Source organism: Lonchura striata, chromosome 3 (genome assembly GCF_046129695.1).
Source record: "Lonchura striata isolate bLonStr1 chromosome 3, bLonStr1.mat, whole genome shotgun sequence".
Classification (NCBI taxonomy): Eukaryota; Metazoa; Chordata; class Aves; order Passeriformes; family Estrildidae; genus Lonchura; species Lonchura striata.
The window spans coordinates 107,601,225-107,618,698 of record NC_134605.1 but is presented as its reverse complement, the minus strand read 5'-3'; the positions used below and the strand labels follow the sequence as shown (position 1 = coordinate 107,618,698).

Here is a 17,474-nt window from a genome sequence, read left to right as displayed (position 1 = left end):
GGGACGTTGTTTAGTGCTGGACTTGGCAGTGGTGGGTTAATTGTGGGACTTGATGTTCTTTCCAACCTAAATGATTCTATGACTCTCTGGGCTTCCCATTGCCTCTCATCACTGCAGAGCTCTTACACTGGAAGTCCACTGACACAAGGAGGGTTGGATTTCTGTATTTTCTCAGTCATACTCTGTGGGAGAGGGTGTCTTGCACTGTCTCAGCACACAGCACATTGCAGTGATATAGTGTTACACAACAGCATGGGGCAATCAGGAAATTTTACATCATCCCAAAGCCTTCACCTAGAGATTGCAGGGGGTGCCACTGAACAAGGTCTGCATGCCTGGAAATTATCTCAATGCAGCCTCTGTGCTGTGGAGGACTGGGAGGACACACATGAAGTCCAGCAGATGCCGAGATCTCGGTTCAGACTGTAATCACTGGTCACCAGTGGGGTTCTGGCAGGGCCCAGGACCCTGCTGTGCAAGATGCTGTGCAAACACACAGCTGGAGAAGCTGCCCATGCTCCACAAATCTTCCCATTCTGATGCTGAACTTTAGTAGCTGCATTTCTTAGTGTGAACTGGTGATGCCAGAGGCGAGGTCCCTTTCCTCTCTGTCATAAGCTTGCATCTCCTCCCTGCCAAGCTTGGGAGCAGCTGCTCATGTGGTGTGTGGTGAAAAGGATTGGAGAAATAATCCAGGTTTATGCAAAATGAACAGGAGGGGGAAAAGCGAAAGAAAAAAAAAAAAGGAAAACCAAATATTTAATCCCCTTATCCTCTCCTTGCTGCCATCTGGCAGAAGATTTCTTTAATTTTCTCTGTTCAGACCCCCCAATCTAATGGTGATATCAGTTGTGCCACACCTGAAAGGCTCCATCCTAAAGGTGGCTGTATTTCACAGCTGAGTATTTGTCCTTACTCTGGATACACAATCCCTATTATCTTCCAGGAGAGTTTCTGATTTGGATGTGTCTCTTCAGCCAGAACAAAGCTCAAAGCATGAAAAGCCACAACTGAGGCTCTGAGGTCCTGAGTCAGGCTGCCTAACCAAGGTGTCAGGCTGGAAATGTCAGGAGTACTGTGAAAATGTCAGGACTACTTCACTGCCTGCTACAGGAAAAGAGGAAGACAGGGCACCTTTGGAAGGCAATTTTTATCTTAAATGGACTGACTCTCATTCTTAGGGATTTTAGTCCTCCTAAAGCCTACAGTGCCCCAAAGCCTTGTTTATGTACCTTTATAAAATGCTTGAAGTTAAGTTATATGTGTTCCTAGATGTGTACATGAATGTAGTGTTGCTGTTAATAATGAATTCAAGATACAAAGTGAGATGAATATTTAATTTCTGCGTATAAGCTCTTCCGGAGAAATGCAGAAATTCTCTGTAAATAATATTAGTATTAACAACCATCCTTTCAACTTATTTCAAATGTTTCCTTGCAATACATCAAAGCTTTTCCCCCCAAATATGCATTTTATAATTACTGTAATGCAATAGGTGTTAAAAAAACAAAAAAGGTTTTTCAAAATCACCTGCTGCGCAAAGTGATTTTTCAATTTTATATTAGTATAGTCTATTTGGAAAGGTTTTGGTTCTGGCAGAAGAGGAAGGATTGGACTTTTAATTCTAAAGCAAAAATGTTGCAGATGGTGGGGCCTTGTGGTATCTAGCCACCTTTGGATTTCAAGCAAATATTTAGGGAAAAATTCTGATAGAGTAAGCCAAAGAGTAATCAGATGTTAAAGCTCTTCCAGATGATGGAATTTCAACATTTGTCTCCTGAGCACTCTGCAAAATTTCTGTCTCCCTGCTGCAATAAACTGCCAATATCTGGCAATCTATTTTGGATGAGGATGGCATTTAATTCCAGTTCCTTCAGTGGGAGCTAATTCCTTATTCAGATTAATGTATTTTAGTTCTTTTGCAACTGTCTAATAATAATTTCCAAAAAGAGTTTTTCAAAGCCCTGTCAGAGACTTGGAGTGAGAAAAAGTTGCAATGGACTTGAGAAGGAACCTAGATTTTCCCTGTGAAATTATTCTGGGAGGTTATTTTTCTCATGTCAGTGCACACACAGATTATTCCCTAGGATTTTTTGGAAAATCATCACCTGATATGAGCCTTTTCTCTAATGATCTCTAGATTTAGCATTTTCTCATGCTTACAGAAATTTCATGGAACTTTTTTTGGGGTAATTTGAAATAAAAGTATAGTGACATTCACTTACCTAATTTTAACCATCTGAAAGGTTAATGCATAATACAAATATTATTGCTCTGGTCTATGATGTCTCTGAATAGTGAGTTTCTCCTGTCCTAATGTAGATGTTTAGAGAAACTGAAATTAGTTACTCCTGCAGGTTCACCCTTCTATCCTCTGGTTGCACATTTTGCTCACTTTAGATTAGATGCTGAATAGAAAATGGCTTTTAGAGGAAATACATGTGTTGCTTTTGTGACTCTCTGCATGAGCACCCACAAATTTCTCCACCACAGACCCTCATTGGAAGGGTCACAGCCTGACTCTGAAGACCAGACCAGATCCCATCCACTGCAGCAAAGGCCCTGACATTGTGAACAAAAAGAGAAGAAATGGCCTGACTCTACAATTCTTTTCACAAACATCACCAGCCATTTCCTAGACAATAGTTCTGTGATCATGCTCAAGTTGGACAAAAACTAGGATAGGATCCAGATGAATATTTCATAACTATCCTGTTAAACTAAGTTTTAGGACTGTCTGCTACCATAATTTTTCCTTGGCACAACCAGAATACAATTAAGAAATGACAAACTTCAACAGGGACAAAATGGAGCCAATTTTTGACATTAGAGGTATGAGGATTTTCAAATTTGAAGTGCTGTGAAACAATCAAACAATGCACAACATGGCAAAAGGACTTTTACAAATCATCCAAATCCAAATCAAATCACCCATCAAAAATTCACAGTCAGCACAAAACTCCAGAAGAGGACTTGTTTCATTCTAGAAAGGAACAAAACAAAAGGAAGAAAGAGAAGCAGAATTCCATCAAGACTTCCCTGACAATTTAATGCTTCCTCTGCAGCCTGCAAAGCCCTGTTCAAGCTCTACACAGGGAACTGTGTGTGTCCTGCTGAGCTGGATGTGCAAGAAGGTGAAGGAGGAAGGAGAACATCGAGTACTGAAATGTCTGTCCTCGCAAAGCAGTGTCAGAGTTGGAGTTAAAATAAGTGCCTTTTCTCTGGGGGCTGCAAAACTCCAACTTCAACATCAACTTTGTCTTTGACCTTGGTCATGTCATTTAAGTGCTGCACCTCCACTTTGAGATTGGCAGAACTCAGCTAACATGAATCAGTTCCAAAGGAGGATCCTATGTTACCCTTTGGGCACCCGCATGTAAAGAAAGCTCTTCAAAAAATGGTATTATTTTCTGCTCAGCTTTCTAACTGCTCTGGATCTATCTGTGTAAATTCTGTGACTCAGCTGCTGCTGACATGTCTTTCTTGCTTAATATTATCTGTGAACTTCACTTCTGTGCAATTCAATTCCATTTCCTGATAATTAATAGAGATGTTAGATGAGACCAGACCTAACACAAATTCTCCAGATACCCTGCAAGATATCTTCCATAAACTTGTTACATTATCATTTATCATGATTCCTCATTTACAATCTTTCAGCCAGTTCCCAACCCAAATGACTGATTTCCCATCCAAGCCAATCTGAATTAATTTCTCTATTAGGGATTCCTCATAATCCTGCACCAGCCAGGGAATGGGTTAGACTGACCTTATAAACCTTTTATGTGTTTGACCTCTTGCTGTTACATGGAAGAGTCTCATAAAACTCCAGCAGCTTTTTGAATTTCTTCAGCAGCACCACAGCCATCCTTTATGATGGGAAAAATCAATGTAAAGGAGAAGTCACAGCAGAATATGAATTCTTGAATGCATAGCCCTGCACCAAAACCACCATCCCACACCCCAAACAGCTCTTTTACCAAACATCTGGAATGTTGTCCTGTGTGTTCGCTGTATCCTCATTGAAGAGGCTGTGGGAAAAGCCAATTCAAATGGTTTAGGCATGAACCTGAGTTTTTTTAGCTTTATCCTGGGCTATTCCCTATCCTGGTTATCTTTTCTTTAGCTGCTCTAAAGGAAGTGAAAACACATCCCATTCTGCCTTATTTTTCTTTGCTATTTTTACTATTTTAAAATGCAATCAGGTTTTCCACAACAGAAGTATCAGAATAGTTCCTAAAGGAGCTTTGTTCAGATCTGTTAAGTAGTGACAAATGATCTGTTTTAACTTGTCTTTTGAGGTGAATATTGTGATGAAAAACAATGGATCATATGTAATTACAGCATTTGACATTTATATAAGACAAATTTCCTTTCAAGGATGTCCTCCTTCTCCCACTTCTAAAATCTGATAATTAAGGAAAGAAGATGGTAAAAGTCATAAGGATACAGGGTTTATTCTTTTAGGAGTATAAAAAAACCTCAAAACCCCACCATTTTCTTTAAAATTGAATTCCCAAAACCAAAAATGAAATGCTTTATGAGACCAGGGAGTTCTTAAGCTTGTCAAGCTTGTGAAATTTATTTTGGGGTATGTACCTAAAGCCTAATGCTTGTGCTAATCTTGAAGCCTGGGGATAGAAAAGAGTGGAGAGACATTTATTTGTAAGTCTTCAAAAATGTTTGCATTTCTCTGCTGGTGTCCCAAATTTCTATGCCATTTACCATGACAAGTCTGTTGTGCACCAATTGGGTGGCCAATGTTTTCTACATGCAGTTGGGAAATCAGTCATGGACAGGAAAATTAAGGTTAGTTAAAAAAGAAACAACACTGTGAGAATATTTATTACCACATATTCCAGCCACTCCTAAAGAGAAGTGGGTTTGTCATCTGGGTGTAAAAGTCTTCATGGTGAAATCTCTTTTGGGGGATGTTTTGTGCTTATCTGTGAATAAAACCTCACTCAAAGAGTCAAGAACATGAACAAACTGAACTGTGAATTTTAGGGGGAAAATGCACATGAATGTGTGTTGCGTCTACTTGGCACTGAATTTGTTAATGTATTTGTTTAATGTATTAAAATCTACTCTAAGAAATCATCCTGGAAAATGGTTAGGAAAAAAGTGATTTATATTTAAGTCACAGATTCTGTCAAAGAGATGGAATTGCATAATGAAATACTGCTAACAACATCTTTCTTCTTAATGAACTGCAGAATTTTTTACAAACTTGACTGGCTTGGAAAACTGGAACCCAGGATCACTTGTCCCATCGATACAGTGCCTTGGTCTTCAGTGTAAAACTGCATTAACGAGAGCCAGAGCACCCTCCTGGTGGGTAAATTTGTCTGCAGGGGCACTGGGCTGTGTCCTCAACCAGCTGGGTGAGTTTATTTTGTTGTGATTTTCCTTCCCTAAAGTTTGAATACAGAAAAAAATTCCTCTTAAAATGACTTTGGCTTTTTTTTCCTCCTTTATTTTCTAATCTAAAGGATAATGTGACAGAAAAATATTTTTGGAAAAATTTTGAAAGACTATCTAGAATGACCCCTTTTAATACAAAAAACCCAGGAACATTTTGTTAGAGGAATGTCAAAATGAAACTGTGGGAACCTGAATATTTCCATCCTTCAAAATGAAATTAAGGGCAGGGTGGACATTGTTTCAAAAATGCTTTTGGTTTCAAGAATACTTGAAATTTCAGATAGACATTTCAGATGGAAAAAGATGCAGCTGAAGATTTTTGGGCCAGCCAGGTCATGCATGATTTAGTCCAGGTAATTCAGCATTTAGAACAGAAGCAGCTAAACCCTCTGTGGCCATTGCTGAATTGTAGCACCCTTTAGGAAGCTGTTGACATGTGTGCAAAAATGCACCATGCATGTGGGAAGAACAACACCTGCCATCAGGCTGACAACGCTCGTGTAACACTGGTGGGAACAATTACACAAAGTGTAAGAAAAGCAAGACCCTGTCGTACACAAATGCAGCTTTTCTGTCTTGTTTCAGTGCCAAACTGGGCACGAGGGTTCGGTGCCTCAGAACCAGCCCTGTATGTGCTGTTTATCCTTACAGATTGTGAGAGATGCATGGCAAGTGTTTGGACTTCCCTGGAACTATTGTGGAACTCCTCAACAGCCCTCCCAGGTGTCCCACCCTTAGCACAAGGAAATAAGTGTGGCAGGCTGGAGATAAATCTTTAATCCCCCTTGCTTGCACTGCATTGCACTAGGAGTCTCGGTGTGTGTTGGCTTCAAAGGGGTGGGGCAGGAAGGCAGGACTGCCCTTTACCTTCTCAGATGCCCTCAGCACAGATAAGCAGGATTTAGGGCTTGTGTAATTTTTAAAGAAGAATTATTCTGCAAGACGCCAAAATATTTGCCATTATACGTACTCAGAAAATGTTACACACATGTAGTGCCAACTAATTTTTTAGCTATGGATCATTATTAGACGAAAACTCTCTCCGAATTAGCCAGCTAATTATACCAGTCTCTCAACCCATGCTCACCCAGCAGTTCCCTGTCTGTGATGCCAATTTGCTGGCAAGAGTGGACTGGAGGAGAGTGTGTTTGGTGGCAAAACATAAAACTGGGGAGAAAAGCTGATCTGGCCAACTCACAGCTGTGAAGGCCCTCAGGTATCTTGCAGAGCTGCTGCTGGGCATGCAGGAATGCTGTTGTGTAGGAATTGCCTACCATGTATGAGTGGTGCTAAGGAGAAGAAAAAAAACTTAAGCAAAACATCATACCAGAACTGCCACCAGAAATGATTGCAAGTTTGCCCTTGAGCTGATCCCACAGTAAATCTTTTTAGATAGAAATCTTCCTGCTGCCACCAGCTCACCCTTGCTAGTGTCATCAGAGATCTCCAGCACCTCACCTTAAGCTCCCGCTCTCAGTGGTCTGATCAGTGTAAAAGTGAGGCCAATTCACACCAGGGCTAGGGCAATGACACGTGCCACTGCATGTGAGCATCTCTGCAATGCTCAGGAGCTCGGTCACTGCTCTCTCCCTTTGTAGGATGCTTCACAGCCTCACTTCCAAGAACTTCCTTTACTGCCTATTCCCCACATGAGCACCTCGCCCCTTGGTAGGTAGGAAAACAGAGAACAGCACAAATGCAGTGAGAAAAAGAGGTATAAAATACTTCATAGCTCGCTCCTTCAGCCTCTCGTATCTGCTTTCCTACATTGTTGAAGACTTTCTTTTGTATTTAAAGCTGTTTTACAGCTCAAGTCTCAGCCACATCTCACTGCTTGCAGTATGAAGGGGCAGTGGATGTGGGGCCTGCATAAATTAAAAGCTTTCAATACAAATGCAAGATCACGGTTTCCCCAACTCGATTGACTTCTCTTGGAGAACCAGTCAGCGTGTTCTTTTGTAATAACCACTGCAGAGAGATCTTTTATCTCAATGTCTGAAGAGGTTTAATATGGATTTTGCTCTTAGATTACTGTTTTCCAAATGCCTACCCCAGCCTTACCTACATCATTGTTTGCCAACTAAGATATGCCTGTAAATGCATACCCACATAAGCATAAAGGATGATAAATAATTTAAGAACTTCTCTTTGGCCATATTTATCAGCCTAATTTTGTCCTTACAAGATTCCTCTCACTTCTACCATAGAATAGAAGTGGTATATCCTTATAATAGGATAGATAAGGTCTCCTCTCCATCTGGGCATATGTCATGTCTTCTTTTCTAATGTTAATAAATTTTATTCTGCCTTGCTTGGTGGTACTTGAATTTGTTCCATTCTTGTTACAGATATCAAGAATACCCATCTGTTGTAAATCTGAAGACAGAAGTTCAGATCCCTCCAAGAGCTCACACAGCCAGTACAGCAGGGGGCTACAAAGACCTTTTGGGAAAACACAGGGATAACTGTTATAAGATACCATGCCATTGTAAAAACATTGGCAAGCTTTAACCAAATATTTAATAATATTTTATGTAAAGGAAATAAATGTTTTTTATGTCCACCAGGGACTGTCTTTTTTAGGGAAAATGGCAAAGTTTTACTGGGCTTTCTCCCTTTGGCAGGCAGATGACATCCACCCCAGGGATCCCCAGGGATAAGCCATTATTACTAGCAGAAGGGCTTTGTAATTGCATTTTGCTCTTCTCTCCTCCTAAACAACCTTCCAGTTGTTTCTTTATTATTATTCACATCAAGGCCTGGCACTGCACAAAAGGCCATGTCCCCCTGTAAGTGCTGACAAAACTAGAAGTGGAATAGCTGGGAGGGGAAGGCAACCAAGGTCATCCAAAAGGTCAATGAAGAATATTTTCTTTGCAGTCTTCTATATGGCCAGAACTCTCAGTGCTGGATGGGAAGGATGGAGCCCCACACCCAAGGAACTTGCTCTCTACACTCCTGGTCAGCTGAAGGTGGAATGTCCCTCAGAGATTGACAAGGAATGTTAAGTTCTGAACTGAAGAATGGCAATTCAGAAAGAGCACCCAAACACTCATTTTTGCCTTGCTTGGTCTCTGCTACCTTTCTGCTCTTTGTTTACATTGGAATGACTTATCTGTACATGAGAGTGTTAACTTAATGCTTGGCTGTCAGAGACAATGCAGAGACCCTTCCTAATGTACTAAGCAAAGGCAGGAGTGCAGAATTCTACTAAAAATGAAAGGAAATACTTAATTTCTTGCCCAAACTGAGCTGCTTAATCACATCTTCAAAAGCTGATATCTACAGAGGCATCTCCCAGCAAAGGCACAGCTCCACCAGCCCATCCAGGTGAGGAGGGTCAGGAGCCCTCCCCAGTGCTGCTGGGCAGTATGGAAACACAGTTGGAAGAGTAGAAGTGCCTCTTTTTTCCCCCAGATTAGTTTCCCAATCTGTGAGCCAGAAGATGCTCCTATGCTTCAAACATTTTCCACTTGCTTTCATGCTACTGAGCAGCTATTCTGAGCTCAGCCTGCCCATCCTGTCTTCATCTGCGATGCTGAGATGAAAACTATCTGCAGCCTGCAGCCTCCCTCTTCTGATCTTCTCCCTGCACATGTTTTATTATTTTTCTTTGACTTGGTAGATTTTTCCAGCCACAGAGCACTTCACAAAATCCTGAACCACGTGCTTGGGTTGGAACAGGTGGTATCACAAAAGGGTGCAGAGCCACACTGCTTCTGAAGAAGCATCTGCTTGTTTGAGTTAGGGCAATCTTGCACTCTAAATGATTTTACTGCAGGGATAATCAGTTTGTGGATATTATTGGTGCACAGATGCCTACTCTGATGGAAGTGGGCTCTGGTTTCATATTTTCTCTGTCCCATAGAGGTGTCCCCCTCAGGGACATCTAAGGAGGGATTAATCTTAGAGCAGTCAGAAAGCCTCCACAAATGCAAATGGAGCAAGACTCATTTGAAAGTACAGCTGCTAATGCGAGAAAACTTGAGAATCTGGCCAGTAGCAAAACTGCAATTAGAGGTTTCAAGATGTTGAGTGAATGCAAGTAATGCTTCAGCTTAAGCAAGAGCAGACTCAATATCCAACTGATGTGTTTATCACAAATGTGGTAATAGAGATTTCTGGTTTATTGGCTGCTGTTTTGCCTAGTGTTCATAAATGACTGATACTTAATTAATTGAAGGCAATATTACAGGAACCAATCTGCTGACCAGATATAAAAGTTTTCTTTAAGCCAGCAGTTGTCATATTTATTTTGAACTCAGACAGGGAAGTTCTCAGTTACTATCTTTTCTCAGACAAAGTAGCAAATAAACATAAAAGCAACAAAGAAACAATAAAGATGAAATACCTGAAAAAATGTTTTTATACTTTTCTTTTTTTTCCCTTCCATATAAAGACTGTGTTCAGAAATAACTTTGATTATTTTTATCTGGAGCTTTTTTGGCTTTTTCTGGAATAGAACAGAAAATTTTCTTTGGTTATAGGCGAATCAGGGTCAAAAAGCAATCTCTTCCCTCATATTTTATGGTACACAAGAAGTAATCCTCAGGTAATCAATAATTCTGTTTATACCAACAAATAGACTGTGCCTCAGACCACATTCTGGCCCTGAGGCAGAGGCACAATGTGCTCACTTCTAAGAACACCACACACCATTATCAGCAGGATGGAGCAGATTTACTGATCTGGAGTGGACTCTTTCCCATGCTGTCTCCCAAGTCACACACAGTTACAGTTCTGGAAGTGCCAGCTGACAAAAACAATGTTGATATTTGCCAAAACTTGAGATTTAACAGTTTGATGACTGACAGTGAGTGCTCAGCACAAATTTGTCCAGTCTGTGCAAGTTAAGGCACAGTCCAGACCCCAAGCACAGAGGCATCTTTTTTATGTCCTGAACTGAGGAAAGCATGAGCAAAGTTTCTCCAGGAAATATTTCAAAAGTCTTCATCAAGACTTCATATATCCAGCTTTGTTTTCCTGCTCTGCCACGGTCTATCTGCATGACCTTGGGCAAGTCACTCTCTGGCTGGGCTGCAGACTGCAGTGAGCAGACTACTGTGCTCCCAAAGCAATGAAAGCTGGCATTTTCCTTCAGCCTGGTTCATCTGCACTTGCCTACAATCACCCCTAAGTAGCCAGAGTGGATTTTAAACCTATCTCAGGCATTTGAAACCACCCTGCAATCTGTGCTCTGAGTGTGAATGTTGTGTCTCTGCTCCTTCCCTGTTGAGTGGAGAGCCCAAGTTCCTGACTTATGGAGGGATAGTGATAGTAGAAGTATTTAGGGCTATAAGTTCTTCCAACACTACAGCAAGTAACGATTAAACAACTATCCTTCACATCCAGATTTCTTCAGGAAAAGCCAAGCAGTTTCATCAGATTTTGCAGCCTGATAGCAGCTGCTTCAAAACTGGAGCAGTTTGCTGAAACCTGCTTGAGGGGTCCCCACAAAGTTCCTGTGGGAAGCCTGCCAAGAACTCACCCCCTGACACCCTTCAGGCAGCCTCACCTGAGAGGTTTGAACTGATTTGGCTTCCATCAGGAGATGAGAAGGGAAACAAAGTAAAAGCTTCTCACAAGGCTTGAGGGAAATAATAAACTACAAGATGTTTTTGCAGCTCCTAGATGGAGCAGAAGCGGAACAGCTCAACACTGTCATTGTGTCCCAGACCACAGTTTGACACTTGACCCATGTCAGCTGTAAACTAAATACATATGGGGCACCTTCATGATTTTGAAATCCCCATATTGTTTTTAGAAGAATTTTGTTTAATTTGAAGCCATTATTTAAAAAAATAGCAAAACCTACCAGTATTAACCAAGGAACATGACCTTTGGGAAAGTGAGGCAGCCTAGAAGATACTGGTGGGTTATAATGATGCAGGAAAGTTTAGCTGAGAAGAACCCCAAGAGCACGGATCACAGAATGTGATGAGCACTAGCTCACAATGAATAAGAACAGGCAGATTTGGTCCTCTTGTTTGCAGTCCCATGAGGTTTAGCCACAACTTTTCCTTAATGTCACAACTCAGGTATGAAGAAATACAAAACCTCACAGCTACAGTCACAGGGGTTGTCTCCCTTTGCTGAACATCCAGAAACTCATCTACCTAAATGGGTGCAGCATCTGAGATGTTTCTGTTTAAAAAAAAAAAAAATACAAAACAAGAAATACAGACCTGAGTTTCCACATCCTTTGCTCACAGGAGCAAAGTGAGGGAGGTCAAGTAAACAGCTTGAGAGCTGGGATTAAACCAAGATTTTGCCCATGGTTTGAAGGAGATCATGAGATGTTACCCTTCAACTTCGTAACCCATGGTAGATGGGACAGCAAAGATGACAGAGATAAGATAGTGAATTAGTTATACAAAACAGTAATTTAATCCCAGCAGCTGGAGCCAAAGAGACCAGAGAAGGTGAGTGTCTGCAGACACACCATCACTGAAGACCAGCCCAGGTTCAGGGCTGACCACAGATCCATAATAGAGTCCTTAACATATAAGAAGAAGGAAAATTGTGGCAAAGTGTGTTTCTCTTTCTCAGTAAAAGCAGGACCCACAGAAATGGGTTGTAATTGCTGGCTTTTCTCTGAAGTTTAGTCACAGGCTTTGGTGGCTTTATCTTCTTTCACTGGCAAGAGGGCAGAAAGCTCCCTGCTCTGTCCAGTTTTAAACTGAGTTACTTAAGGGTGCTTGTTCCCTCACCCAGAAGATGAAATACAACTCTTTGGGGGGTTGAAGGTGCTGGGATGGTGTTTAGTAGTGCTCAGAGTTAGACTTCTATGTTTTGGGAAAACCTTTCTCTGTGTGTGAATTATATAGCAGTCCAATATGTAGCTAATTCAGACCACATTATCTTTTCCTTTGCTTTTATCTTTAAAAAAGGAGGAGCTGTAGGCAATCTTCTAATGAAAAAAAAAAAAAAAAAACAAAACCCAAAAAAAAAAAACACATTGCAAGTGATTGCATCCTAGTTTTGATAAGATCAGTTAGGGTTTGTCTAGAGAAGAGAATTAACCTGGATTGAGAGAGTAGGACTACTACCACGACTATTTCTGTATAAAGCTGCTTTATAACACTGTTAGTCTAGATTATCAGTGTTATCCATTGAACTACCTTAATTTTAATTCTAAAACTAAGTAAAATGTAAAGGATTCACTTTAATTCTGCAGTAGCAGGATTGTCTTTGCAGCACACTAGAAGATAAAATTCATCCAGGGATATTTAATCCAGAATAACTTGTTTATCTGAGCACTCTTTGCACTCAGGACTTTTCAGCAAGGACACCTTTTCATTTTCACACACTCCACTCAGGCAGCCACAACTCTGTACAAAGCAATTACTGTAACATCTACAGCCATGGGATCAAATCCAAGCTGTTCCACCTGGCACTTTTATTGAAGGAAAAATACAATCAAATAAAATCAATCTATGTCTCTGCTTCAGATTTTGGAACAGGGACTGATTTTATGGGATCTTTTTCTGGTACATGTACAGTAAGAAACAAATTGTAACTTCAGGATCTTAGTGCTGGCACTTGCAAGAGCATGTCCCTTACCCCCAAGGAACTCTTTGAAAAAGGGAAGAGATAACCCCAGAGATCTCTGGTTTACAAAGAGGAGCATGTCCTCTCCCCTATGACCTGAGCCATGGGTAAATAGTGTCCTAGGGAGTTTGTTACACTCTGTTAAATAAATCCTGCCTCTGGTGCAATGCCCAGGGGATCATGTAGATATACTGTAATCCACAAAAACTTCTTTCATGAGCTACCTGCAAACTTTGTACCTTATTTACTCACAGCAGGTTAGTCCTGGTGAACAGAATTGCTCCAGATGGGAAGGAAAGCAGATGGGTGTTTGTGTGCCAGGGAAATAGTCCTGAGATACTTTGTGCCAAATTGTTTATTCTTTTAATGGGGAGGACTGAAACTTCTTTCACCTTTTACCTTGTTTCAACTTTGCTGGAAGCCTCTAGCTGGTGGGATCCATCCCAAAAGTCTAGCCCATCCATCAGCGACAGAGTTAATAATTTTTACACTGAGAGAGAAAAAAAAAAAAAACAATCCCACTTCCCTTCACCTTCTTTGCATGCAGGTTAAGAAGGCAGGACACCTGAAATTGCTTCTGGCCCAAACCTCCTGCTGCTCTTACAGCCTTGGCAGGGAGACACAGGACCTCACTGTGCCTTTGAAGAAAGCTTTTCCTGACCACATTAAAGACAAATTATTCCACCACAGCAGTGAGGCTGGAAAAGGTGATAGTGCAAACCAGCTCTCAACCCCCCACCGACCTCCTGTCCCTTTCCCCCCATGAATTGAACCTTCGAGGCATTGCAAGGTCTGCCGGTGCTCAGGCTCTTCTCCGCTCCCTTCTTCTCCTGCTCCGGCAGCGTCCAGTTCCCCACCCTCCCTCCTCGCCCAGAACAAAAGCAAGGCACCGGATTCAGCTGCTTCACGAGGAAAGCCCAGATCACACACATTTCGATAAGAGAGAGATAGATATGATTATATTTCTCTTTGCTGTTTAGGACAAGAAATGAAGTGCTGCCTCTTTAATTGGCAAAAGCATGCAGTAAGAGCATACCTTTAATTTAGTGTTGGGATAGCTCACTTGCACCCTGGCTGTTGTCTTATTGGAGAGGGCAGCCTGCCTCAGATCCTCTAGAACTGAAATAATATCATCCAGCACGCATTTCTTATCCTGATTTCTCAACACACACAGATGGGAAAAAGTATAATTATAGCCTTTGTAGTTCACCTTCATTTCCAGCACGGCTCGGTGGATCTGCAGGATCACATCAGCCTGATGCAAAATATTGCCTCCGGGTTTGGAGAGGAGAATCACCCTGCCATACCTCCCCGGGGTGTGCAAGTCCGAATACAGCTGGCTTTTGGATTGATCGAGGGAGAAAAGGCTGCTGGCTAAGCTCCTCTCGATCTTGGCCAGGCTGTGGCTGGGGGCTACCAGGCTCTCCAGGTCAGTGTCAGGCTGGAAGCGGTTGAGCAGGCTGAAGCCGAAGATGATGGTCAGGACTGCGGGCACAGTGAGGAAAAACACCGGATGCCTGCTCACGAATAAGCCCAGCTTGTAGAAAAACGACTGGAGCCCTCTGTGTATCACCTGCCGCAGCATCCTCCACCAGATCCAGCCTGCAGATGCTCCTGGCCGTCTTAGAAAGCACATGTGACATGTGTAGCTCCTTACCCCTTCCTGCCAGTTTCCCTTTCTCTCTCCCTCTCTCTCTACTACTCCTTTAAAAGACTGCAGCAAGTTGCAGCAAGACAGCCAAATATTGATCAATGGGGTGTGTGTGTGCGTGCGGGTGTGTGTGTGTGTGTGCCGGAGATGGAAGGGACCGGGCAGGGGAGGGAGGAAGGGGGGGGGGGTTCCTTGCCTTTTTTTCCCTCTTTCTCTCTTTTTTTTCCCCCCCCCCGCTCTCCTCCCTCCCCCAAGCCAGGCAGCATCGCCGCCCCCCTTCCCCTCCCTCCCCTCCCGCCCGGTGCCCCCCTTTCCCCGGCGAGGCTCGGGCGCTGCGCCGGGAGCGCTGCCGGCTCCGCAGTGCCCGCTCCGCTCCGCTCCGCTCCGCTCCGCTCCGCGCAGCCCCGCGCAGCCCCCTGCTCGGGAGCTGCGGGCAGGGCTGCCGCTTCCCCTCCGCCCCTTCACACACACACACACACACGCGGAATTCGCCGGGGCCGGAGGATGATGCTGCATTTTAACGTCCCCCGACCCCTCCGCGCCCCTCCCTCGCTCCCCCTCCCCATCCCCGCCGGCTGCCGGAGGAGGGAGAGCTCGGCCCGGAGACTTGGCGATCCGCTTCCCACAGCAGCAGCGGCAGCAGCCGCCGCTCTCCACTCTCGTCCCGCGGTCCCGCGGCTGCAGCATCCCCGCGCCGCACTCCTCTCTCCATGCCCCGGTCCCGCGGCTGCTGCATCTCCCGGCCGCGCTCCGCTCCCATCCCGCTGTCCCCCCGCATCCCCCGAGCCGCGCTCCGCTCCCATCCCGCTGTCCCCCCGCATCCCTCCCGCCGCGCTCCGCTCCCATCCCGCTGTCCCCCCGCATCCCCCGAGCCGCGCTCCGCTCCCATCCCGCTGTCCCCCCGCATCCCCCGAGCCGCGCTCCGCTCCCATCCCGCTGTCCCCCCGCATCCCCCGAGCCGCGCTCCGCTCCCATCCCGCTGTCCCCCCGCATCCCCCGAGCCGCGCTCCGCTCCCATCCCGCTGTCCCCCCGCATCCCCTCCGCACTCGGCTCTGCCCCATCCGCGCTGTGGCTCTCGGGGCGGGGGTACACGCGACACACGGTACACACTGCTCCAGGCAGAACTCCCAACCTAAATTTCCCCTTTCCCCCCATTTGCTGCCCGGAGTCGCCCAGACGGAGCTGGCCCATGCTCCTGTGAGGAACAGGGCGACCCCGGGAAATGCTGGACACAAGGGGAGGAAGGGGAGAGGAGCTGCTCCTTTTCCTTTTGCTGCCCACACCCTGGCACATCTCCCTCGGCCAGCTGCTCTCTCAGCAGTGACCCAAGAGAGGTAGGGCACAGCTCCTGACACCCTCCAGCTGAAAAAGAGGTTTTCCAAGCAAAGACACCAAAGACACCAGCAGACCATTACATAAGAGTAGGAGAATTCTGCAGCTCCTTCGGACCAAAGGAGAGCAGCAGAGAAAAGCATTTGCAGCAGGCAAGCTGCCCACCAACTCTCCAGGCAGCAAGCTCTGCTCCTCTGGGAGCCTAAGCCAGGAGTGCCTGGGAAAGCAGGTCCAGCCCCAGCAGAGCTGACAGCCCCTTGCAGGAAAGGTAGGAGGAAAGGCAGGATGGCTTTGCAGAAGCTTTGTACTTAACTTGTAATTCTAAATCACAGAAGCGTAACGAAAAAGCAAAACACAAAAAATGCAGCTCTCTGCTTGGTGTCTCCCCTTTTACCAAATTTCTGCTATGTTTTAGTGAGTTTTGTCAAGCAGAAACTTATCTGGAGATGGGACCAAGGACACTGAAAAGTCTGAGAGAACAAGGCTCTTCCGTAATAAACCCCTACAGAAAAAAGAAGGTGACTGGAAACTCGGGAACTCAAAAAATGTTAGTTAGCAGCCTCTCTCTGATTCAGTACTTGACAAACATCACGCTGCACCCAGCTTGAAGTATTTATCAGTGTTTTGGAGAAGAAACAGCATATTCAGCAATCCTTTCTATGCTGACACCCCTTCTACACATACTTCTACTGCTACTAGCAGTTGGACTTGATGACCTTTGAGGTCTTTTGGCTCTATGACTCTGTTATGACAGGACTGGTGGAGCAGGAGCCAAACTGAGATGACTTTGGAGGGCCTGTGCTAGGTTGTAAAGGCAGTGATTCAGTTTGGGAGCCGTAAGCCTTTCAGAAGTGTGGAAACAAATTCATTTGGTAAAGCTGCCTAATATTTAGGTATTTGATTAGGTGCTGCAAACACATCATGACTTTCAAATTCAGGCTGTTTTTATTTAGTGGCTTAGATATAGTTGATCTGCAAATGTGGGTTGGAATTCTTACAGGCAACAAGGAGAGGTCTAAGGAGGGAAGTTCTGCAAAAAAGACCCTGTCAGCCATCTATCTGCACATCTTCAGGTACTGCCTTCCTCAATAACCTCAGGAAATGCTAAGCTCCATTGGTACATATTACAGCTCTTTGTCTATTTTATGATGTACTTATGCCACTGGTTGAGTGCTCCTAGAGAATAAAGTCTAAATGCAAAGGCTTTATGGAGCCTTTGTACTTACACACAGAAGGGAGACCTTGAGTGGGAAGCCAGAGCCTGATTCCTAATTTCTACACGTGCAGGCTTGTGACAGCCCTTGACAAAGTATTGTGGCCATGTCTAAGCTGTGGGTGGCAGCGATACCTGGGTGCTGTGGGTTTGGAGCCTTTGGATCCTTGGCACCTATTGCTCCTGCAGCTGAGATGGTGCTGGGAGCTGGTCGGGCAGGGAGAAACCTGGAATCACTTCTCTTTGTTGCTGTGGCCTTGTCCAGTGAGTCCTTCATAGACCTGAGGAGTTCAGGAGCTTGG

General features: G+C 44.3%; 1 protein-coding gene across 2 annotated transcripts in view; it reads right to left on the bottom strand.

Annotated features, from left to right (window-relative positions):
- Positions 1–14,802, bottom strand: part of PTCHD4 (patched domain containing 4) — an 83,161-nt gene extending 68,359 nt beyond the window's left edge. The window contains exon 1 of one of the 2 annotated variants that reach the window (XM_021529768.3): positions 14,012–14,802. In XM_021529768.3, coding sequence (XP_021385443.1) covers positions 14,012–14,611 — 600 coding nt within the window. In that variant the 5' untranslated portion in view covers positions 14,612–14,802. The remainder of the gene's footprint in view (positions 1–14,011) is intronic. The other variant, XM_021529769.3, reaches the window with a different exon arrangement.
- Between the last annotated feature and the right edge of the window lie 2,672 nt (positions 14,803–17,474).